Genomic DNA, 25,197 nt, shown 5'->3' on the forward strand with positions numbered 1-25,197 from the left:
AAAGATGTAAGAAAAATTTATTGCAGTATTTATTCCATCAGAAGAGCAGGTGCTCGCTCTTTTTTGTTCCTCTGTGCTCTATAACATCAAAAATCTATATTAAAAACAATAATGGCACAGATACTGCACTTGTCTGAACATAAATAAATTATATCAAAGATAGTCCATTATAGAATGAAGGTAATAAACAAAAATGTCTAAAACAGGAGAAAAACGAAAGTTAGAAGTTGTGGAAGTTCAGGTCAAGTGAATAAATCCATCTGGTGCTAGTTTAAATTCAAAAACCACTTTATTAAGAACATCATCAATACACTAATTTCCAACATTCACTTTGTTTTTTTTTTTTACAGAATTATGTTCAGATATAAACACGTTTTTTTAGTTCATCTATAATACAGTGGGAGTAAAAATCAAACAACCAAGTTGCTGCACAACAGCGAAGGAACTCCCACACAATGTTTTCCTAAACATTTCCTTCTTGTCTTTTTCTTGCCTTTGAACACGTGTGTATTTAGACAGACGTGTTTACAACACTCTTCCACCACCAGGACGTTAATCTAACTTCTGTGTATGTAACATATTGGATCCATAGTGTTGAGCTGTGCAAGATGTTTCACTAATCTCTTTGATTAACTCTTAGTCCCCTCCTTGGCAGCGTACAGCGCCCGTAACGTCTGTGCCACTTTGTTCGTGAGCTTCTGTCCGCTTGTCAAAGAGATTTTCTTGCAAATAATGTCCGACTCCTTGATATTGTCAACCCAAGGCACCTTTTTGCGGCCGTCCCGTTTCTTTGCGACAGCCCAGGGTCCAGAGTAAGATCCAGTCATCCAGTGTATACTGTAGCCATTTCTGGTCTTCTGGACGACCCTGGCAATCTGCGGTCTGTCTTTGTATTTGCGACAGTAGATGGCTACGATGTCCATTACCTCTACTGTCTCGTTCATGTTACCTGAATCCTCTGCACAGTCTCCACCTTTCCTTGGCTTTCGCTGTGAATGACAGGCAGTGTCAGAAACTCTTATTTATGTGGGGATAATATGTTAATGGATATGCTGTAGATACAATGCACTGTTAAACACTGAAAATCATTCTTCACGTCTGTTGTTTGTAAACATTAATATAAATGTACAGTACAACTTTGTAATATCGGCGGTGTTGAAGTAATCTACTGTAATTTATTTGGTTATGCTTTGCAGGGTTTAAGTACAGTGATCTGCCCTGTGGCTAAGTTGCTGTTGTATAAGTATGCTGCTAATCGAATGCACTTTAAAGCTGATCGTCAGCAAATTTGAGCACCTTTGTAAAAGCAGAGGTTTTAGCTGTTTTCTGCTCTAGAGCATTCAGATGTGTGTTAACATAGCGTCACATAGTGCCATGGACATTCCAGCAAAATCACCCCAAGGTCAGATTGTGCAATCCTTAAGAGAAACTGCAAAAAAATCCAGAAGCTACATCTCAGACTCTACAGGCCAGTAGAAAGTTAAATGTTAAAGTTCATTAGCCAAAAGACTAAACAAGTACTGCTTGTTTAGAAGGGTTCCCAGAAGAAAGCCTCATCTCTCTAAAAAGAACACGGCCGCAGGGCTTAGATTTGCAAAACTGCATCTGAACAAACCACAAGACTCCTGGAACAATGTCCTTTGGACAGATGATGCCAAAGTGGAGATATTTGTTCATAATGCACAGCACCATGTTTGATGAAAACTAAGTGAGGATTTAGGTTTTGCAGCCACAGGATCTGGACACCTTGCAGTCGACAATGAACTCTTCTTTATAACAAAGTATTCTAGAGTCAAATGTGAGGTCGTCTGTCTGGCAGCTGACAGCAGCTTGGCTCAAACTGGGTCATACAACAGGGCGATGATCCTGAGAACATTAGTAGAAAAAGAATGAAAAAGAAAAGAATCGCGGTGCTGTAATGGTCCAGTCAAAGTGCAGACCTCAGCCTGACTGAAATGCTATGCCGGGACCTTAAAAGAGCTGCGTCTAAATGAATGCCTGCAAACCTCAATGAACTGAAGTAATGTTTGGGCCAAAACTCTTCCATAAAAATGTAAGAGGCTGATAAAATCACACAGAGTTATTGCTGTGTTATTGCTAAGTTATTGCTGCTAAAGGTGGTTCTACAAGGTGTTGAACCATGGGGTGTTTTTCACAGGACTCCAGTCTGCTGAAAGCCCTCTTTTACACATGATTTTTATATCTATAATATTTGTCTGACCTCTGTAGAAGTGCTCAAATCATAACACTGTACATACTAACATTACCATAAGCCCCTCTCTACAGAGGAAAATCCAATAAATGTTCAATGGTGTGGGCGTCTTTATGTGTATGCATGCAATAAAAGTCAGTTTGCTTCAATCTGTCATTTTCTGGCACTTTTAACCCAGCATAACAAACACCACATATTTCCAGCATTGTAGCAGATACCATGAGGAAAACAAATAAAGTTCTTACAGCAGGGGGATCTTCATCCTCGCTCTCTTCATCATCTGTCTCCACTGGAGCTGCATGATTACTGTGGTTGTGGTTTCGGGGTTTTGGACCCCTCAGCAGTGAAGTAATGGCTTTGTTTCTGGCATTGGCATTTGCTTCACCGTCCTCGTCCTCTTCATCCCGATCCAAATGATCCATTAGAACCTTGAACTAAGAAATTGAAGGCAGGAAAAATGTAATAATGATCATTTCTACCCTGCACGTGTTTTACAAACAAGGACAAACAGTTTCTCGGACAGAAAACCAATAAGACTTCCCGTCATTATTACATGCAGACTAACGGACACAGCTACTGCTTATGTTTCCAAACGGAGACACGAGTATATTGAAAGCTTACATCCAAATACTGTTTTGCAATGTTCTTCTTGGCCTCGTAGCTGAGATCTGTGTTGGCCAGATCACTCCTTAGGTAATCCAGTGTCTGACTAGGGTTGAAGTGCACCTTAGATTTCCTGTTCACTGTCTTGTCATATACTTTGGCAGACTCTGTCGGTGAATACTTCTGGATTTTGCTGTAACACAAACAAAATTGCTCAGTAAAGTGATTTGCATTGCTCACAAAGAGATTATAAAAGATTTACATTTTCTCCGAGGCCCACCTGTCCGAGAAGCCGTACAGATTCTTCAAATGCTGTTTGAGCACCAGCAGCAGCAAAATGCCCTGTGACGCACTGGCAAACTCCAGCAGAGGTTTGGTGTTTTCAGGCAGACGGTCCATCACTGCGTCCTCATCGTCCAGGTCAGAGTCAGAATCGGAACCCTTTTTCCTCTGCACTACATCTTCCTCCTCGTCACTGCTGCTGGATGTGCTGCTGCTTTCATCATCCTTTTCATCATCGTCGTCGTCATCAGAGCTGTAGCTCCTCCTCCGAGAATGCTTCTTCTTTTTCTTTTTCTTATTCATCTTCATCTTCTTTTCATGCCTTATAGGCTCTTTCCGTAAACACTGCACAAATGACAAAAGAAAGGTCAGATATGCATCTTCTCTTGAGCACAGCGACCAAGCATAACAACTGATAAACAAAACTAGACAAAGCTTTGCACCTCTTTAAATGACTGGAGCAAGTTGCTACCAGAGACAGACAGTGTAATGTCTATATGATGCATGATGAAAAGAGGTTCCTCCTGGGTCTGATAAGGGAAGCAGGCCAAGTTATCTGCTATGAACAGCAGCATGTTCACCTCTGTTTTCTGCAGGAGACAAAGTCAAAAACGCACATTTTTAAATAACAAACAGGTGTAATTGCTCTTCTGAGGGCAAATACAGCAACCTAAATATCTCCTGACAAAGGCCAATCATGCCAAAGTAAAGAGGTGAACTTACAGAGCTGTCGTCAAACAGGTTGAGCAGGGAAATTAGAAAAGCCCGTCTATGTTGGCGGTTCCCACGGACCATGGTGTAGAGATGAGAGCAAAGAGCCGAGTCGGAGTCGTCATGACGGAAACCACGAATGACAGCGTGTTTGGATCCATTTATGGCCTGTTGCACCTGATAAGACATCTTCAGCCCTGCGACAGCCTTCATCTGCAAAATCCCCCCAAAATAACAGTGAGATAACTCATTAGGTGGGCACGTTAAATGATGACACTTGAAATACAATTTCTTTTTAAAGCCTGAGTTTTTTAAGCCAGGTGTGAGTTAAAAAAAAACAAACAAACCACAGAACGTAATAATAATATAAAAGTATTAGATGTAAATACATTTATTACACAGAAATTTCTATTTTCCCACCTTTTTTTACACTTTCACATTTTTCCAGTTGTCAAAAACCACAAGCCAACTCACATGAATAAAGCCTGAGTATTTTTTGTCGATCTCCACCAGCTGCTGATCGGCCTTGTTTTTCATTGTTGGCTCCGGGTCTGTTCCCATAGCGATCAAGTAGGGCACACACTGAAACAACAATTTACAATTTACAAGCATGCAGACTGCAAAACATAAAAAATAAATTTCAAAAACCCACCTAAAAAAATATTCAGAAAATGTAAATAAACCTTATCAGGCTATACTGATGTAAGACTGTGAACACACCTGTACAGGGTGAATGAGGCCCTGACTGAGAGTCAGGGTGATGACACTCAAGGCAAAGTGCCGAACTGTGGACTGCGAGTGGAAGAAGGACTCCAGAACCTGCTTCAAATAAATCTGCATTATGGAGCTGCTCATGCCCGATGAGATGTCCCCCATTTCCTTGAGATCCTCTTGCTTGGCTTTATTCTTCCCTGAAGAAGCAAAAACATCAGCCTGGTGAGTGCGCAGGTGTCACATTAAGTGGCTGCCATGTTTCACTGCATGTGCATGGATAACAATGGACCTGAGCTGGAACTGTTAAACTCACATTCACGGTCAGCCTCCTGCATTCGAGAGTCCTCCTCCTGCAGGTATGTCTGCAGGTTTTTGAGGACCTGGATCTTCAAATTGACTGAACTGTTCTCGTCCGACAGGATGCTGTTATAAAGAACCTTCACCTCCTGCACAAACATGAGCTCTGGGTGCATGATGAACTGAAACCCTTGGAAGAGAGGAATTGATTTAAAATACAGATTTACAAAGAAAACAAAAGTCAAAGTTAAAAGAAAGCTGTAAACATTAAGTGACACTATAAACACATCTATACGAGCCTTTTCTGAGGTGTAGGATATATACCTAAACCTATGATTGCCTTGATCTGGACTTCCTCCTCTTCATGAGTAGTGAAATACAGCAGAAGCTCCAACACTTTGTCCTTGATGACAATCTAAGAGACAAGGAGACCCAGCAATCAAAACAGCTCTTGCAGTCTTCATTCACATTCATTCATGCTGGGTACCCTTCATGCTGAAACCCTGCCTCCCAGTCTTTCATGAGTTAGGAGAATTACTTAACAACAACTCCATGGAGCCACTACAACATTTAAGCGAAGGGCCGGGGTTTACCTTGTTAGCACCTTTGAACTCTTCTTGATCGAAATCAAAGTGTCGACACAGAGCCCCCACAGTGAAGAGCGAGCGCAGAAGAGTGGGTTTGTTAGCAGCCAGAGTGGAGCTGGTGGGATCCTCTTGGTGCTGTGTCTTGAGTTTTGCTAACGCTCCTATAAGATAACACAAACAGTCAAGTGAGCTTTAATGTGAAGTTGAATAATAAGTCGAACGACTGCATTCCCTGACCTGCGCTTATATAGTTTAGGTTTTCACAGAGCTTTTCATTTCTAGGATATTCAGGAGAATTTGTATCCACCAATTTGTACCTTTTCTGCTTTATTTCACAGTAGAAATGCCTTTGAAACAAAAACTCAAGCATTAAGTGACAGTTCAGCATAAAGTGGAACACATCACGGTGAGGTTCTCAGAGACAAAAACGAAGACATGAAACAAGTAGGCAACAATTCCTTAGTAACAGTTCACAGACTAGCAACAACCCTTTTAAACCTGTAAAAAGGAGCTCACAACTAACTAGCTTTTGAGAGGAGAAAAAAAAAAATCATAATATCAGCCATCATCCTTTTTCTTTCTGGCTGCTTATGGATCCACAGCAACAGAGGAAAGGCTGTGATCTACTGACTGAAATCATAACATTGTGTTTTGTGCATCAGCTTGGCACAAACTCATAACCGGCTTAATGTACTGGCTCTATTAATACCTGATATTGATAATTTGTCGATATTTTGTTACTAACGTTTATAACAGCCGATGACTGACAATTTAAAAGCAAGCAGGAGAGAGAACAAACACATTTCAACCATGTTGATAGTTGTTGGATAGTTTGCCCACCAGAGGGCACTCTGCAACTTCCCTATTGGCAAAGTTTTTCTGAGTCACAAAGAAAACAACCAGCTCGTCTGAGAGTGTGTGTTTGTTTTTAAACTCCACCGTCATATTAGATTAGTAAGGACTCTTAAATAACTAAACACAAAAAATGTTTGGGAAATGTGGTTGTGTTTTGTCTTAAAAAAGAAAAAAAAAATCCTTACCATAGTACCGATTAAAACAAGCCCAAACAAACTTGTAGTTGTGTGTGACCTTGTTCACGATAGCACCAAGACAGCTCACACAGTGTTGCACAACCTGGGGAGCACAAAAAGATGTATCAGAACAACTGTCTCACACGGTGTTTGTGGTTTTTAAAGCTACCTCTGAAAGCAGCGAGCTGCAAAAGAGACCTACCGTCATGCCGTATTTGATGATAAGCTTCATTAGGTCTTCTTCGATGGTAGTGAGGAAAGTCGCACTCGGGTGTTCCATCAGAGGCACGACCAGCTCCAGGATCTTAGCCACGTTGCATATCACCATGAAGTCGTTCTGACTCTGACAGATGACAGCACAAAAACACATGGCAGCTTCACTGTCCAGGTCCATGTTTAGCTTGCCTGTGAGTATCTCAAATATTCGAAAAATAAAAAAAAAACTATCACAGTACTTACATTGCACTTGGTGGTCAGGTAGGGCTGCATAGTCATGGCATGCTTAACCATTAACTCTGCCCTGATTTTACTAAACAGGTAGAGAGTGGTGATGCACGCTACCAGACGACCTGAGCTGACCCCTTTGTCCTCACAATCTGAGACACAAACACAACGGGGTTATTATTTGTAATAAGACTTTTATAAGCAAATACACACCTATGTTTGTTCTTTTTTTTAGCAAAATACACTTACCTGCAAGAGACTCCTCATATTTTAGTATATGTTCCACTAGATTGTCCACTAGCTGAACACAAGCCTTCCCTGCAGGTTTGTACGAAGCATCCTCCTCTGATTTCAGCAGCTGAAAAGAAAAAAAAATGTAAAAATTACCCAACACAGTAATTAAAAAGAGTGCCAAATAGAAAAATGCAGACAAGCAGCTTCTGAGACAGCAACAAAGTCAACTAACATTTTGGAGAAGCTGCTCAAACCAGTCGTAGCCTGAGTCTTTACATGCCAACACCTGGAATAAAATTTAAAAATTTAAAAAAAAACACAAGTTAGTTCATTTTACTTATTTAAAATAAGATCACTTTTTGGTTTTTTGTTTCTCCCTTTTGTCCTGATAATACACACCACGTCTGTGATGTTCAGGATCTTTCTGGTCATGGCTTCTTTGTCGTGGCTGGGCGTCGGGGAGAACCAGAGTTTCTGGAATGTCTCATTCACCAGTTTCTGCAGAGGAAAAGATGTTTAGTTAGACACACTGTATATGAACACTACTACCAACAGTCGACTGTAAAAATGTACATTAAACAAAAACAACAACAAAAACACCAGCCTTGATCCCTTCTTCATCGTTGACCCTCCGGATCATCTTCACGCACATCTCGGTGATCTTGTGGAAGTCTGGCTGCTCTAGACAAATATCCCTCATGATCTTAATGACTCTTTTTCTCACACTGATGCCTGTGTCCTGACAAAGACAAAGGAACAACTGAACATTAATTTCCTTTTGTTGTCACTTATGGAACTAAATCCAAAAGTATTACTTATCCAGTGTATATATATATATATATATATATATATATATATATAAAACACTGAAAATGATAGATAAATATAATGGCAAACGGGAAGAATAAGAGAAAATAATAGCAGAAATATATTCCTGCAGTTCTTCACTTGATCTTTAGGTGGCACTGTAGGAAAAAAAATGTTTTAAACTCTTATGAACTTTTGTATTTTGAATTAAACTTTCCAGGACAAATTTCTCTTTACAAACCCATAAAAGAACACATGTTGTGATTAAAGTAAATCTACACTTTAGCACATCAATAGGTTAACACTCATGTAGTTAAAGGACTGGAGGAAAGAAGAAGAAGTTACCAGTATCCTTTCAATGAGCATGTCATAGTACTGCTCAATGAGCTCAGGTCGACTTAGCACAAAACGGCCGAGGAGCTCCACAGCAGCCTCTCGCACACTGGTGGAGTTGTCCATGAGGCGACAATGAACCCCACGCTGCATGTCCAGCTTAAAAATAAAGAAGGAAAATTAGTTTAGGACAGTGACAGGACAGAACTATAGCTATCAATCTCTGTGGCATCGAGCCATGAGCAGCACGTTAGCAGGGCAGCATTTACAGCTCTGGTGCTCAGTTGCGGACAAATCTGCACAGTCACAACAGCTGAAACACGTTCTGTGTCAGACAAGCTGCAAGAGCCAAGTAGCAGTCGATACTGAATGACCTACCCGTGCCAGGATACTTGGATCTACAGCCACTACTTCAGAGAGACACTTCATAGCTTTAGTTCTGACTGCAATAGCGCTCTCTCCCAGCACTCTCAGGATCTAGTTTGAAGCCATAGAGAGAAAAAATTAATGACAGCTGACACAATATAAACAGTCACTGGTGTTTAAGCTAATTCAAGCTAATGATCATCTTACCTGTGATAAATAAATATCAAAGCTTTGTGCAAACGGCCTCATGGAGGCCAGATATCTAACAATCAGACAGGAGTCGTTGTAGTTTATTGTGTCAGAGTTCATCCTGAAAGAAAAGTCGAGAGGATCGTTTACTATAAGGATGAGAGGACAAACGAGCAAAGTGGCGAAGTAGTGTCGTGAGTGAAGCACTATTTACCTCAGGGAACTGAAATGCGATGTTGACGTCTTGACGGCCTTGCGGAGGAATTTCTTCCTTGCCTCCGCCTTCTGCATGATCTCGGCGGTCGAGTCAACATCCCTGGAATGATGATGACCTTTCAAGTCCTCGTCGTCCTCACTTTGAGACTTCAATGCCTTTTCTGCCTCGCTTGTAATGTCCCTGAACCACTGGGCAATATAAAACTTCCTAGCAAACTGGATGAAACAAACACATAAATATATAAGGGCAGAGTATAATACATTTTTTAAAAACATAAGCAGTTCCGTAGATTTTAGTTCATGAAAAATCAAGTTAAAAACACACCACCAATGATGGATCGGTCTCAATGTTCTCATCTAGGTAGCCGAGCAAAGCCTTCTGTAGTTTTGGTATCTCGTCGCTGCCTTCAGTCTGTGAAAAAATGCCAAAAGCATTTTAAAAGCAGATCGACATCTTGGTTGGTTTTTTATCTGTTAAACAAATTCTGGTAGTCTACCTCTCTGAGGATGCGGTCAATAGCCTTTTGGTCCATCTTGCTAGTGACAGCATCTTTACGCAGACGGGAAGCGACAGTGCCAAGGTAGTCCAGCGATGCCACTCTGAGTGCCATTTCTGTCTGCTTGTTACTGAACTGGTGCACCTGGAACACAAGACAAGGAGGAGAAATGTCATAAGAAAACCAAACATCTGCAACTTTTTCCTAGTGGGCAGATGACGAGTGGTGACACTCACCAGCAATCGGCCCAGTAAACTCAGGAGCAGCTCAGCAGCAGGCCACTCAGGCTTGTTAACTGTAGACAGCAGGTCATGAACAAAGTTCTCAAACAGCGGCCTGTAATCCTCCTCTCCCTGTTTACTGCCACACCTGAAACATGCAGAGTACTTACAGAATAGCAACACATGCAGAGCAGCTTATTCCACAGAAAAAGATACAACATATAAGGAGTCATAGTCACACAGACATGACAGGTTATAGCAAGAGTAGGAACAACGACTTACTTCTTGAGGAACACAGATAAGAAGTTCTGAGCTGTCCTCATGGCAGTTTCATAAGAGTTTGTAATAAGGACATCTTTATCCACCTAGACAATAAATACCCAATAAAAAACAGTTTGAGCATCTCTTAAAATACATGTTTTGGGTATTTATTGAAGGCAAATATGGTTTTAAAAAATCTATTAAAACCTTAATGTCACCTTCTTATTGTGCTCATCCTCTGTCTCTTTCTCAGAGGGAAGGTGGACCACACACTGGATGAGCTGAAGAACAAGGGCTGTGACCATCTGGATATACAATGGTTCTCCATCTGAGTCACTGCTGTTCAGCCTGGGGAGTATGAGACATCAGTTTCCTTATGTTACACTGGGTCCTCAATAAACATCTGATATTGAGCAAATATTTACTCTGGTTGTTGTTACCTGAAATTCCTCAGGCTGCGTTTACTAGTCGGCAGTCTGGCCAGGGAGGTGAAAATCTCTTCAAGAATGAGCTGCCTGTGCTTCTTGTAATGAGAAAACACCTACACGAGAGTCAAACAAGAAACAACCGCATCAAAATACACCAGTCCAGACGTCACACTGAAGCATCCCATCAAAAACCTAATCCAAATCAATTTCAGAAGCACCTATAGTAATACTCACCGCAGTCACTAGTGTGATGGCACATAACTGCAGTTCACTAACATTCTCCACAAAAAATGGTGTAATGCCAAGGGTGGAGACCTAAAAGATGGGCACAAAAGCAGTGAGATATGAGTTAACTCAACAGCCAAGGTGACATGAGGACACAAATCTGAGTGATGTGAAGGCAGATTCCAAACTGCACCTGCAGAATTGTGGTGTCAGTAAGCAGCTGGATTTCAAGGAGCTCAGAGATGCTGCTGATGATATCGCACACTTTGTTGTAGAGCAGGACTACCACCTTCTGTTTGTGGGTAGAACATTTGGCTCTCTTGGACTTTGAAGTATGCATGCCACCTGGGTGAGGAAGATCCGATAAATAAACAAGAAAAAATTTAAAAAACAAACAAAAAACAAACAAAAAAAACCCCAGAAGTAATATGTTAGAATTTCTCAGATATTCTGACACAATCTTTAGATTCAAATCCAGGGTCTTAACATCAGCTGATAAGAAATACTTGATGTTACAGCCCACAATGTATGTTACATGGGAGGAACTTTGGTAAAGATAAATGCATTAGTTTTAGATTTAAAATGATTTGTGGCCAAAAGGAGGACAAGAGAATTTGAAATGTATAAAAAACTTCTATTAGTCACACCAAAAGTCACTGGCTTTATTATCAAGCACTACCAAAATACCGTAAGAAATTCAAGTAAGTAAAGTTTTAAAAACTCCAAAATGCTAAAATACACACATTTTTTTAATCTCTTGGAAATCATGATTATTGCTGTACGTGTTAAAACAGCTAAAAAGAAGGTAATAAAACTGTGGCTGACCTCCGTGGGGATCCACTCTGTAGACTGGGTCATACTGAGGGTACAAAGAGTTTTGCAGATGGAACTTGGTGTACTGCAGCACCCTCTCAATCACATCTTCTATATAAACAGCCTTTGGCATGTGCGGAGACGTCATTATGTTGAGTGCAGTCAAACAAGCATCAGCCGACTTGGTCACCCGCTCCATGATGAGGTTGCGCCACAACCGCTCCTCATCCATGGAGTCATTATCCTATGATTCAGTTTTTTAAAAAAGGAAATAAATTTCACATTTTGAGCCTGAACAGCATAACTAAGATCAGGCTGAGAACTTACATGGTTCATTAGTGTAGAAAGTTTGACGCTGTCCTGAATGTTCCTCTCCAAAATATTCAGAAACTTCACCAGTTTACTAGAAGAAAACTGCAGGAAAAAATAATTGGTTACTTTAACCGTACAGTAAGTGTCATTTAAGGTTGTTTACAATGACAAAATGCTGTCACCATGAGTGTAACAATTTAACACTGCAAGAACATGTCCTTCTCACCTTGTTAGAGATGCCCATAGCTTTAATCTTAGCAGAATCGCTGCCCAGCTCACTCAGCTGCTGCTTTCCAAGTAAGAGCTCTTGAGGTATTTCGTCATCATCTGGCACAGAGTTACAATGTCACTATTTTTTAATGTGACACTTCGATAAATGTCAAAGAGTCTGAAAACAGCAGAGTAAATCATAACTACCTGCGGCAGTGAGGTCCACGTCTTCGAGATTCTCAAGAACGCTGTCAATATTCGATGCAAATCTCTTAAATGTGGAGGAGTCCATCATCTCTGTTAGATTAACGTCATTGAGAACTGATTAATACAAATACATTATGTTTTAATAAAATAAATTATGAATTAATTATAAAAGAATTCAAAGTGCCAGGTCAATACCCTCTGGTGTCAACTTGGAATCATAAATCTTCCTGTTTTTCAGTTTATCCTTTTTCTTCTGCTTTCTGGCAACTAAACACATACACACAATAGTAGCCAAATCAGCAGCAGCAACAACCAACCCTCAAGCCATCAACAGAGAAACAAATTGATGTCGTATTCTACACACCCCAGGAACTGGAATGACCAATTATTTTAAATAACGATAATCTGAATGACAGGACAGCTGTAATCTAATCAAAAAGTGAAAGCACGGGCTTCACTGGCCACCACATTATTTGATTATCCACTTATCCACTGGTAAGCGTATGCAAAAAAAAATAAAAATAAAAATCTGACCATCACACAGGCTCGGTGGGAGAGAGCCTTCATCTGAATCTTCATCTCTCCAGTCGCGCTGACGGCTACCAGACCCTCGGCGTGCGTTATGAAAACCACCACTTCGACGGTGTTCTCCAGAACCTCTTCTCTCTTCATGCTTCCACGTCTTATCGTGGTCTTTCTTTTTCTTTTTCCTTGCATCTAAAAAAACAACAACAGAGAAGAGTACACGTTGAGACAGCATCTGCATTGTAAATTACTGCTTTACATGCAATTAGGGCTATAATTTATAATTAGGTCTAATTTTTAGGAAAAAGTTACATTTTTGTAATTTTGCTTTTGCACACCAACACTGGTGACTTTAACTCAAACAGTCAAGGTGTGACTGAAGTGCACACTTTGAGCTGTAATCCAAGAGGTTTTGTAAAAGTACTGCATTAACTCCATTTTTAGAGGGTCAAAAGTTATTGGACAAACTAATACAAATGTAAAAATAAGGATTGTTTTTAATACTTGAAAAGACTCTGCAGTCTAAAGGTTTTATTGTCATTCTGACAGGTTTTGTTTTGTTTTTCCCGCCTAATGATGGCGTCTTTCTCTCATTACTCTTTGGACCTCATGCTAAGTTCCAATTAAAAGCTACCAAATTCAAGTTAAGTACTTGGGAGTTAGACATTTTATCTGATTCATCTGTCATTAAATAACAAGGGAACTGGCTTCTTCTGGCCACGAACCTGCTTTTATTTCAACTGTCCACTTGCTTTTGAGCCTCTGAAAATAGAGGACTATGTATAAAAATGGCCATAATTCCTAAAAAATTCATGTAATACTTTTGTTAAATACTGGTTTGACTTAAAATACACAATAGTGGTGCACAAAGAAAACAAAAAAAAATGCATCACTGTCAAAATACTGTAAATAAATAAAGGAAATTCCATCAGAAGTAGAGACAGTAAAGCACTTTGGTAGATTTTACAGAATTCCCATGTGCTCTTCTAAAAACGTGCAATTTTTAAGGTCTAATAACATCACTAATTTAACTGTAATTGAGATTAAACATGCTTCAATAGTGGCCTGGACAAGTGGGCAGCAGACACTTTAACAATATTAAACAAAAACAGGTAGAAAAGCAAGTGTAACACACTACAAAAGGATGAACACAATTGCCAGAACACATGCAATAAAAGCTCAAGGTCAAAACAGGAACAATTTCAATTAAATTTCTGTGCAACTTTAAGAGGAAGCACATCCACCAGGAGTAATATTTTCTCTTGAACTGAACCATAGCAACAGGTACTGACTATTTCAGGTCCTTATGCAGATCAAGGAAAAAATGAGCAGCATTTTTAGAAGCTACTGTGGGAGCAGAGGCGATACATGATTTCAGTTTTTACACGACTGAGAACATGAGATTATAAAAGGCAGCGATACTCACGCTCATTGTCAGAGTCTTCATCGTCATCCTTGTCTTGGTCATCATCCGAGGCCAACTCAGCATATTTGGATCTCTTGCTAATCATACTGTGGCTTCGCTTGTTTGTCCTCTCACAAAATGACCAGTTCCTGGATCTGGAGCCGTGCGCGTTCCTGCTTTCCTTAATGATCTTTTTCACCTCATCAACGCTGAGTTTTTTAACCACGACAACGGGTTTAGCTCCTTTGTTTAAGTTATCTACCAATGAGACTCTCTCCAGCCTTACTCGCGGTTCGCTCCAGCCTTCTACTAGTTTATTTGGGGGATCTTTATCTTTTCCATCTCGTTTCAATTTAGGAATCACAAAGTTCTTCAGGGTCCCTGACTTGCCACCCAGCAGGTACGAGGGGAATTCGCTCGGTTTGGCCTCAAAGGACTGACGTTTGTCTCCAGCTTGGCACTTAATGTTACCATCCTCGCTTGTCTTTTGGTCCTTATTTTGGGGATTTTTAAGGCTGGAATTGCCTGTCCTCTGTCGGCTATTGGGGTCAGCTGATTTTTTGCTTCCATCGTGCTTTAGTCTGGTGCTGTCAGGTTTAGTATGCGGGTCAGCTAAGTTTCGACTGCAGTTTTCTCTTAACATCTTCTGTTTCCTGTCCCTGTCCTTGGCTTTGTCTCTCTCTTTCTCTTTTTCTATGTGTCTGTCTTTGTCCCTGTCTCTCTCTTTTTCTATGTGTTTTTCTTTGTCCCTGTCTCTCTCTTTTTCTATGTGTTTTTCTTTGTCCCTGTCTCTCTCTTTTTCTATGTGTTTTTCTTTGTCCCTGTCTCTCTCTTTTTCTATGTGTCTCTCTTTGTCTTTGTCCCTGTCTCTCTCTTTTTCTATGTGTCTCTCTTTGTCTTTGTCCCTGTCTCTCTCTTTCTCTTTTTCTTTGTGTCTGTCTTTGTCCCTGTCTCTCTCCTTCTCTTTTTCTATGTTTCTCTCTTTGTCCCTGTCTCTTGCTCTATCTCTATCCTTGTGTCTTTCTCTGTCCTTATCCCTGTCTCTATCCCTGCCTTTGTCTTCTCCATGTCTCGAGCGCTCTGTCTTGCTCGTGTTTTTTGGGGTGTCGGGTCGGTTTTCAAGCATTCGGTGGCTGTTGTGATTCTTTTCCTCTTTGTGGCGTGACTTTGAATGCTTGTCAAGTTTCTGCCGTGAGGGGTCTGGCTTTCTGTCATCTGACGGTCCCTTGCTGCTGTCACTTTTGTCGTCATGTCTGTGTTTTGATTCACGCTGGCTTTCCTGCTTCTGTTTATACATTTCCGGTTGTCCATCTGAGCCAGACTTCTGGAGAGTGTCAGCATGCTGCTTGATGATCCCAGGTCTGTCATCACCAACCCTTTTGACCTTTCCATCGGGGTTTGACTTCAGACGACGTAGGTGATCCTCACACAGCGGCTGTGATTCCAAGACCACTACAGGCTGTCCTATTACTCTACCAGCTTGCTGTAGATCGATACTGACCATCAAAGCAGGCCGACTGGCACCATTACTTGCAGCATTTGTCTTCTTGGGTGTCATCTTGCTGACACTGTTGCCCCCATGAATGGCAGCCCCATCATTTGACTCTGTCCCGGGTTCCTGGGGATAGGAGTCTTGTTTCCGTTTCTTCAGCGGCTTGTCTGAAAGAAAGAACACTACAACTTAGCACCTCTACACAAACAACCTGACAGATGAGAAAAACATGCTAAGAAGCACAGGGGAAAAGCAAACATAGATTTTCACCTTTGTCCTGAACTTCTTTAGACCATCGTTCTCGGTCACTGGCTGACTCGCGTTCTATCCTCTCAATCTCTGCAAGTGTGTCTATCTCTGTATCATCAAAGGAAACTCTGCCAGTGACACCAGTTTCAATGGTATTTGACCGCACAGCAGCCTGTTGACAGTTTGCTTGATCGTCAGCTCCTAACTTGTTTGGAACATCCTGGGCAGGTTTTGATAACTGGTTATTATTATTATTATTGATCATAACTGTTTCATGGTCCAATTCCATATGTGCGTCAGGGGGAAGCTCCTCAGATTGATCCATGTCTTGAACCTTTACTCTGGACAGTTTTAAGGTCAGCTTGGTCGAGTCTTTTGGTGAACTAACTATATCGTACAGAGCATTTTTTTCCATCGGATCACTTTCTTCTTTACTCCTCTCCTTATGTTTCTTCTTCCGATCAGATGAGGTGAGGATTTGGTCAGGCGGTGCACCTCGTGGCACATCAGCTGGAGGCGACTGCATTATGAGGGAAGGCCTAGACCCTGCAGAAACACAAAGTATTTGATGGAATTGTGAAGACCACAGATTTAAGCCAAACGTGATTTCTGTAACGGTGTATTAGGTTTTTTCGAAGACACAAAAATGAAGAATTAACTTGTTGCTAAGGCAGCATACTTTGTACAGTCTCTTCACTCCCAGCTGGAGAACATGCCGACTGTGGGGATCTCACTGAAAATGCAGCAGCCTTCATTGGAGAATCATGCTCCTATTGAAACACAAGACATTTCTTATTATTTTAACAGTCAGCTAGACGTAAGGGTCACCAGACACGATACGATATTTTTCTGATTTTTTATATTTTGGGATATCCCGAGTATTGCAATAACACATATTGTGATTTATCACCTTTTTCAACTGCAAATTACATCCTCAAAGTTAACCTTTGTCAATATCTGCTTTATCCAATAATTTATCTTACTTTAGTTGTGACAAAATTAGATTGTTAAGCACACACTGCCATAAATGTTGCCATAAGATGGGCTCAGTCTGCTATCAGTCTGTGACTGAATGGGATCAAGTTAGCTGTCCTGTTTTTACCCATTAGTTGACCCATTAGCTTGCTCTGAATTAGTCGGTAGCGTTGTCAAGCTAAATGTGTCCAGTGTTGGGTAGTTTTTTGGTTGAGCTGATTTAATCGAAGTTTTCTCAGCTAGCATCATCTCATCTGCATGAGACGAACCATTTTGTTTATAGTATTTCCAGAGTATTTTAATTTATTAAATCAAATATCAATATTTGGTCTCCCTGTATTGATGCAATAATGCCATGTAAAATATCCCGACACTGTGCTCTATTTCTTTTTTCACCCACGCCTAGTTTGAGCTGAGGTCCAGTTCATGATATCTTGAATTTCCACATTACCTCATTTCCCAGTCTGTGAGCCACGTTCATGTAGTCTTCATCTGAGCCCAGTCTTGCATTGTGATTCGATAAATCAGTTGATAGATGTCCAGAGACTTTGCTGTCATGGATATTTCTCAAGCCACTCGTAACTGAAACGAAAATGAAATTAAAATAGTTAGATATTTGCTCATTTTCTCACCACTTAACGGTGTATATAAGTTAATAATGTTATTAGGGATCAGTTAAGTAATTTGCATACAACCAGCTAGGTCTATCCAAGTCACCATGTGCACTGTTACTGGTTGCTGAAGTACACAAATGCATATAAAACTTCAGTTTGCTATTTTCTGTCGTTACTAAAAGCAATTCGACATGCAGCTTATGTCATACTTTTCTCTTGACCAAACATTACACTCACCTTGCTGAGCGTGTTGGTGTTGGGAATAACTGGGTGGATTGTACTGCATGTAGTCCGCGGGACTCTGGGGTGTGTAGGGACTAGGTATAGGACTGTTCTGCTGGGGTACAAAGCGTGGCCCTGAACCAGACTGCGGTGATGTAAAGCATCTGCAGATGAGGAAAGCAAAGGAAAAGAAGCCATAGCTGAGGAATACATGCCTCTGATTTTCATCATCAGACAATACGGTGGCACTGCTTTACCCAGAGGGGCTCTGAGGGACAGTGGTTTGCTGATAGTTTGAGGCTGGACTCCCATGGACCTGATTCTGAGTAATCTTATACTGCTGCACTATTGGCTGCAGCATTACACCTATGAGATAAAGACAACAACAACAACAAAAATTAGACACATATCAAACAAAAGCTCAGCATGTGCATTTCTCCAGCTAAACCAAGCCCGTCTACTGAGTAGGAATACTGGGTTCACTATATTATAATATAAAGCAGGTTATTTTTCTCATTCCAGGATATTAAGTCTATAATAAGTCTTAGCAAACAAGTATTTTATAAATTATCCTGATCCTGTTTAAACATAATAATATATATATATATATATATATATATATATATATATATATATATTTTCTCTACCACTGAGGCATGAGGAAGAAAGTTGCAACATTAAATATGCAGGATGAAAAACTGTGTTAAACAACATTTCAGATGCAAAATAAAGTGAACACTTAATACAACAGGCCTGCTACAATCTTGCCCATCCTTTTCCATTAACCATGCAAGAAAGGTGTCCATTCCAGTCTGCGATCATTTTGAGGGCATGTTTAGTGATGGTGGTTGCATTACACAAAACATGGGTTTCACAGTCCTAACAGTGGGGTGATCGTCTTATAATGCAAGTTTGTTTGCAATGTCAGAGCGTTTGGTACTAAACTGCAGGAGCAGCATTATATTTTCAAGTAATGAAAATAAAATCTGACAAAGTGAATTTCAGAGTGACGAAGAAAGAGGTTAGTATGGCGAGAGTAAACCAAAGCGGGAGGCTATGTACATTATCATCCATTAGCATTAAATGATGCTTGACTCCACATTTTTACGGGCTGTGAGTGTGGTCATTACCACAAACACTTGTTTACTTTTTCTTGTTTTCATTTTGCATTTGCCACTGTCCTCAATAATGATGCCTAAACGTTTGCTTGCTATATTTAATATTATTATAATATTATTAATAATTGCTACAATTACCACCTGTGACTGCGAGATATTGCGGCTGTTCCTATAATAATAAAACGTTCCCGAGCTAAAGCCAAAGCCAAATATGAAAATGTCTATGGCAATGAGCAATCTAGCCAATGACAACAAAACAAACAGAGCTAGGCTGTTTCTCTCTCTGGCTGTAAATTTTTTTGACAGATCCTATTTATTATTAATTCCAGAGACCAGAATTATATTAGGGTGAATAAACATCAACAGGTATTTTTTAACCTAATGAAGACATCAAACAAATAGTGTTCTGTTTTTGTTTGTTTTTTTTAATTATCTGAGTTTATAACCAATATGAAGATAGATTTAAAGGGCTTTTTCACACAAGTGCCAACGAAGAGCTTAACCTCTAATGGGAAGCCAGATTTTGAGACATTTGTCTACCAGATTTATACAGCTACTGCAATCCACTAGAAACAAATGAAAAGATAAAAATTCCCTACTTTAAATAATCAACAGACCTGGATGGAAGAAACAGTCTCTGTAAAAAAAAAAACCTAATTAAAGGATGTGCTGAACAATAAAATTGTATAAAAGATATTTCTTTGGTCCTATAGCTTAGACCTTTAATGTAGTTTCACTTGACAAGCTAAAGATTCCTGGTTTGACCCCAGAAGGAGACACAAAACCCTTTGAGGTTTGCATCTGGCAAATAAAACAATCAAAAAATTCTGCCAAATTAAACATCCGGAGCTACCCACTGTGGTGACCCCTTGCGAATAAGGGAACATAGCTTCATTTAAAGACTAGGACTAAGACTAAAGTCTTTAAAGACTTTAAAGACTAGGAGATAAAAGAGCCAGGATCTGTCCAAACAACTAGGTGAAGACGCCTTGTGACTGCCGAAACTGATTTAAGACAATTATTTTATGCACGCTGTAGGCAATTGACTAGAAAGCTGGTCACCAAAACAAAGAATAGCCCTGTTTTTGTTGTTAGTTACGAGACAGCGCAAACCTGGCCATCCCACGACAAAGACAAAACTTACTGGACCATTACTGTTGTTGATCAAGCGATTAAGATAACTTCTTCAAAAATCCATACAGGGGCTGTTTTTCACTTTCTACAGGCAGGTCTATCGGTGCAAAGGGCAAATACACAAGTATCTGTAGTTAGCATTAGCATTTGTCCTCACCTTTTGTGCTGAAACAATGTAACCGCCAATGCTCACCCATTAAAACTAAACCTACATTTATACAAAAAGTCGGCAACACACTTGCCAGTGGTTTCCATATTTGTCTTGCCACTCCCTAGTATGTCTTACAAGGGGGAAAAAAACAAAACAAAAAACATCAATGACAGCTCAGTTCTTGGAATCAGCGCGATGCAATCCAGCAGTAACAGTGTGAATAGTTGCACTTTCCTGTAACAGGCTAAAATGCTTATTCTGTGTAGTGTGGTGATTCCAGAGTTTCCTCCTGTGGTGACAATGACTGCAGTGTGGGAATCACACAGGATGAAACAAGGCCTAAGTAGCACATCCGGCAAAAGATATGCTCAGGTGAATAATTAAGCTAAACTAAGGTACCCGCAGAGAGAAAGCATGCAGCAAGATCAACTGCAGAGTCAACAGCAATGTCTCAGTGTCTCCTCCTTACCACCCAGAACCTTGTGCTGGGTTTGCATACTTTTGTCCCTGAAGATTTTGGGATTCCTGGACAGCAAAGTTTGTAGGAGCATTGGCATGTCGCCCTCGGGTTCATCGTTGCCCAAGTTGTCCTTCAACTCTCTGGAAAATAAACATAAGAACAATCTATGTTACAGGCAAGAGCCACCTATTCCCAAAAGCCAGCTACTGCAATGTGCTCACTGGCATTACATTGGCAATACCCGACTACAGTGCTGAGCTAAACAGTCATTACTCTGAAATAACACACTGTCAGGGCAATAGTTTATGTGCAATTCAAAAATAATTTAAGAGTTAAAAAAATAAAAAACAGTACTGCAGCGAGGTATGAAAGATCAGCGAGTGAAACTTACATGTGTTCGGTGGAAACCTGGTTAAGGCTATGCGCCAGCTGAGTCACTAGACTCTCGTCTCGACACACCAGCAGGCTGCTGACCTCTTCTGAGATCCTTCCATTGTAGAGGAGGCTCTTAGCAGTGGTGGCAGGTAGGGGAGAAGGCAAAGGAAGCTGGTTCAACACTGAAAGGACAGTTAAAAGAAAATCATGGCATAAAACTGTACAGGGAAACGCCTGTAAGGACGCCCAACTTACATGCACTATGTAGAAGTAATGTAAAAGTAACACTTTGTTTGGCAATGCACTATTTAAATTTGCAGCAACACTCTAATCTGGATAAACAATCCAAAGGTTTCAGAATGTGTACTAAATGCAATGATGCACACAATATATTTTACATATGTTTCTTTTTTCATTTCTGAAACTGATATAGGGCACATAAATCTATAACCTCTGAAATCACAATAACTAGTATTCAGGCGTTCTTATAACTACATGCCCAGTTAATTTCGGCCTGCTTGGCATTCAAGTAATCACTAGTCTTGCCTCATTTTAGTCTGAATGCTAGTGTTTAAGCTGTGATGATGTTCCACTTACAGTCTGTTAGGCTAGCAATTCCAGCAAGAGTAGTGATGGGAACATGAGGCATGTCACCATTCATGCTGAAGATGAGGTCAAGAGGTCGTGTCAATGCACAGGTCGGTCAATATCACCAATCGTCCTATATGTCACATCGCCAAAGTGCTGCAAAAGACAGAAAAAAAGTGGCAACAAGACTAAATTAAGAAATGGCCCATTATTTTACAGACAGCTATAGTGTACTTGGTCTGGGATGGGGATTAGAAATGGTGTGAGTTCACAAGTGGGCATTATTACAGTGCCAGCATAACTGAATCTCTGAGGTACACGATTCACACAGGCCCCACAACAAGCCTGGGCATGGCTTTATCAGTTATTGATTTAAGGCTCTGTTGGAAATGCTACCTTGCTCCCCGGTACAATTTCCCCTAATATACATACACAACTTGAGGATATGCAATCCAGTTGCGAAATTTCAACCTGCTCTAAATCGAAAATACAGTGAGAGCGGAAACACACCGGCAATCAACTACTTTAGATCTCAAACGCACGTCGTGCACTGGCAAGTAAACTCGAGTGGTGACAGCTCTCATTTAATCACTCATTTAAAAAACACAATAAAGTGACACCGATTGTGTTTCTGTGTGTTGTTTTTGTGTCTCTGGCCTCTTGAGCTTGCTTGTCCGTGTTTATACTTTCAGTTTCGCCGACGGAACATACAAAACAAAATCCAAAGGCGATTTAAAAAGAAAAAGCCACTGTTAGCTAATTATGTCTCAAAATTCTTCTTTTGTTTCAGAGCCAGTTAAGATTCCCGGGACTGCCCGGAAACAAAACAGAGACATTAGCTCGTCTTGACAACGCTTATAACTACATTAATACTCTGTTGTTATTATTTTTAGTTGTTTCATACCCTTGCTATGAGGAAGAGCGGAGCGACGACGTCTGTGAAAGTGACAAAAATGAACTCGCGGTTAGCCGGCTAGCAACAACTGAAGATGTAGCTAATGTATGCTAACTGGCTAGGTGTAGCCTTATCTGTAACTTGCATTAGCTAGCATCACCGGGAGTGCATCAAACCCGGTTAGCCGTGTGCTGCTTATTCGATATCGCTCTTTTTACCGCACGGGTCGCGTATCGCTTTAGATTAGCACTTCGCACTTGCTGTGGCCTTCATCGTCGCATCTCCAGCTATGAAAGTGGACCTCGGACTTGCCTAAGGAAGCGTAACCCCGACCCGACGCCAAGGAGGCAGGGGTACAAAGCACAGACCCCCCATCACAAATCAGAATTACCCCCTCGGCTGATTTCTGTAACGGCTCCAGGTGGCTGTCTGACGGCGGAAAACGCGCAGGGAGGTAAACAATCTGCCCGAAAAGAGGCTGTAACAGTTGAACCTAGCTTATTTACCTCTGGATGTGATGAGAAAGAGAAGTGGTTCTGGTGGAGAGGAGGAGGAGGAGGAGGGGGAGGAGCAGGAGTAGGATGGCAGCTGGAGCAGGAGAAGAGTCTCTAGCTCCCTCTCCGTCCCACTGTTCAAACAGCTCCCTCGGAACTGACACATAATCCCTGGCTGGCTTTTCTTTTCTTTTTTTACCCCTTCTTTCTCACGGCGGACATATCTGCCGTGAGGGGAGAGCAGCTTGGTTAGAGGCGATGCTAACGAGTATCAGGTCATTTTTCAGGACAAAAAATAAAAAAGGCTGATGGAGTCAACAATTTACCCCCTACAGAGTGACCCTTGAGAAAAAGCCTTGAACTAACGCACTGTGTAACTTGTGTTTCATTATTGCTATCACAGAGCTTGTTATAATAATAATAATAATAATAATAATGTCTAGAGTTTTTTTAAGCTTTCCCCATATATATATATATATATATACAATAAAATAAAAAGTCATCAGAAAAGCACATCATTTTATTTAAACAAGTGCAGCATAATGGGGAAAGCTTAAAAAAAACTCTAGACATTATTATATATATATATATATATATATATATATATATATATATATATATATATATATATATATATATATATATACAGAAAGCAGTCGATCAACTGACTGCCTCCCACTAAAAATTTAACCACGGCTTGCCCAGAGCTACAAAATTCACTGCCTCCTCTGTAAAATGTTCTCACATGACCCAAACTAATTAGGACTGTAGCGGTTTGGGGACACGTGAGTATATTAAAACATTTATTCACACTACATTACAACACTACATAATAGGCCAGCAGTAAAGCATTTAGCTTCGATTTGAGACACATTAAGATTTAGTTTCATAAACAGGATTTGGTCTCCCTCTTGTGGAGGAAAAGTCAAGTTATCCCATATTAAAGCAAACAGCCTCCCCTGCGTCACTCCCCACAACCTCTCTGTCTCTTTCTAAAACTATCAAAGTTTCTGTTTTCATTTAATGAGACAAAAAAAAAGATCCCTCCAGCAGCAGTTTGACTTATGAAAACAAACCCAAAACAGTAACAACTACTGTATAATTGAGAATGGGCCAGTGGAATGATTCCTCTTTTATTTTCCATCTTCTTTTCTGTAAAATTAATAAGAAAAAAAGAAGTTTTAAAATACATTTTATCATAATTCCAAAGCACGAAGAACATATTTACTATCCATCCATCTATTTATTCCACTCTAGGGACAAGTGTGCCGGTCAGACAACCATTCACACTCACATTTGCACCCATATGAGCAATTTAGGATCACCATTTAGCCTAACCCCACTTTGGACTGTGGGAGGAAGCCAGAATACCCAGGGAGAACTCACACAGACACAGAAAGAACGTAGAAAACACAGAAAGCGTTTAGCCCACATTTTACCTCAGTTTAATTATATATCTAAAAAAATGTACTTTTTAGATTTAAACTGTGGAGGGGTTTTTTTTTAGCCAACCATCATTTCTTTATATTTTGTTAGGAAAACTTGTTATATTTTCACCAGTTTATTGAAATATGGTAACATATATTAGGCAAAATTAATTCACCACTGGCCAAAATGCAGACCCAAACCATGACAGAGCATCCACTGTGTTTTACAGATGGCTGCAAACACTTACTATTGTACCTCTCTTCTAACCTTACATATTGATGACTTATTTGAAACAAAAGTTTCACATTTTGATTCATCACTCCATGAGACCTGCTGCCACTGATTTTTCAGTCCAGTTCTTGTGTAATTTGGCATACTTCCACCTTTTCTCCCTAGCTCACTTCTTGAATGGCTTCTTGACAGCCACCCTTCACCTGAGACCATTTCTGATGAGGTTTCAGTGAACAGTAGATGGGCTCAACTGAAGGACCAGATGCATCATCAGGTCCTGTCTCAAGTCTTTGCTGGATTTTTCCCATTTCTCAAGGACATACCTTTCAAATACTGCTCATCTGCTGTAGATAGCTTTTCAGGCCTATCAATTCTTCATTTGTCCTGCACACCACACTGAGATGTGCTAAGCTTTTAGCTAAGAGCTCTTTGGGAGTCCCCTTTTTAATGTAAAAATACTATTTTGCGGCTGTCACACTGTGTTGTCTTTGGTGTTTGTTTGGGGGTTTTTTTTAGATTCATTTGTTTTTAGAAATGAGAACAAGTTATGTGCTTTTGTGACAGGCTGCAAGTAAAAAAGTGTACAAAAAGGTACAATTTAAAATTGGTTGTCTGTAACATGTCCACACAAAATTGGTTGA

General features: G+C 40.3%; 2 protein-coding genes across 4 annotated transcripts in view; one reads left to right on the forward strand and one right to left on the reverse strand.

The window, feature by feature from the left end:
• LOC146383785 (nipped-B-like protein B) lies at positions 1–23,062 on the reverse strand. 3 transcript variants are annotated; one of them, XM_084935233.1, is made up of 46 exons: positions 22,910–23,062; positions 21,518–21,664; positions 20,937–21,102; positions 20,555–20,685; positions 17,940–18,048; positions 17,698–17,846; positions 17,298–17,428; positions 16,551–16,641; positions 15,893–16,417; positions 14,152–15,789; positions 12,735–12,917; positions 12,396–12,467; positions 12,201–12,290; positions 12,010–12,110; positions 11,799–11,885; positions 11,484–11,715; positions 10,852–11,003; positions 10,668–10,748; positions 10,446–10,546; positions 10,224–10,353; positions 10,027–10,109; positions 9,760–9,892; positions 9,524–9,667; positions 9,352–9,438; positions 9,025–9,242; positions 8,829–8,931; positions 8,634–8,732; positions 8,268–8,414; positions 7,720–7,854; positions 7,515–7,613; positions 7,348–7,401; positions 7,131–7,239; positions 6,897–7,033; positions 6,640–6,780; positions 6,447–6,540; positions 5,413–5,567; positions 5,144–5,234; positions 4,836–5,009; positions 4,529–4,719; positions 4,283–4,390; positions 3,821–4,021; positions 3,541–3,687; positions 3,096–3,442; positions 2,834–3,008; positions 2,458–2,646; positions 1–989 (listed from the first exon to the last, which is right to left on the reverse strand). In XM_084935233.1, the coding sequence occupies exons 2-46, from the start codon at positions 21,579–21,581 to the stop codon at positions 630–632; spliced, it is 8,154 nt and encodes a 2,717-aa protein (XP_084791359.1). In that variant the 5' UTR covers positions 21,582–21,664; positions 22,910–23,062; the 3' UTR covers positions 1–629. The 3 variants fall into 3 exon arrangements, with proteins under 3 accessions (XP_084791359.1, XP_084791362.1, XP_084791360.1); XM_084935236.1 differs by having other exon boundaries at positions 20,585–20,685; positions 22,910–23,061; XM_084935234.1 differs by lacking the exon at positions 22,910–23,062 and adding an exon at positions 22,795–22,903.
• Positions 22,322–25,197, forward strand: part of mlana (melan-A) — a 6,412-nt gene continuing 3,536 nt past the window's right edge. The window contains exon 1 of the mRNA XM_084935243.1: positions 22,322–22,857. The gene's annotated coding sequence lies outside the window, so the exon portion shown is untranslated. The remainder of the gene's footprint in view (positions 22,858–25,197) is intronic.

The sequence above is a fragment of the Perissodus microlepis genome, chromosome 7, assembly GCF_051167445.1.
Source record: "Perissodus microlepis isolate ML-2025 ecotype Zambia chromosome 7, ASM5116744v1, whole genome shotgun sequence".
Lineage (NCBI taxonomy): Eukaryota > Metazoa > Chordata > Actinopteri > Cichliformes > Cichlidae > Perissodus > Perissodus microlepis.

What these genes read in the sequence shown, in the direction of transcription:
- LOC146383785 (XM_084935233.1), bottom strand. Translation starts at nt 21,581, where the DNA reads ATGAATGGTGACATGCCTCATGTTCCCATCACTACTCTTGCTGGAATT. An exon ending in CAGAGTGGATCCCCACGGAG is followed by an intron (nt 11,004 to 11,483) that starts GTCAGCCACAGT and finishes TTCCTCACCCAG; the next exon opens with GTGGCATGCATACTTCAAAG. An exon ending in GCAGGAGGCTGACCGTGAAT is followed by an intron (nt 4,720 to 4,835) that starts GTGAGTTTAACA and finishes TTGCTTCTTCAG; the next exon opens with GGAAGAATAAAGCCAAGCAA.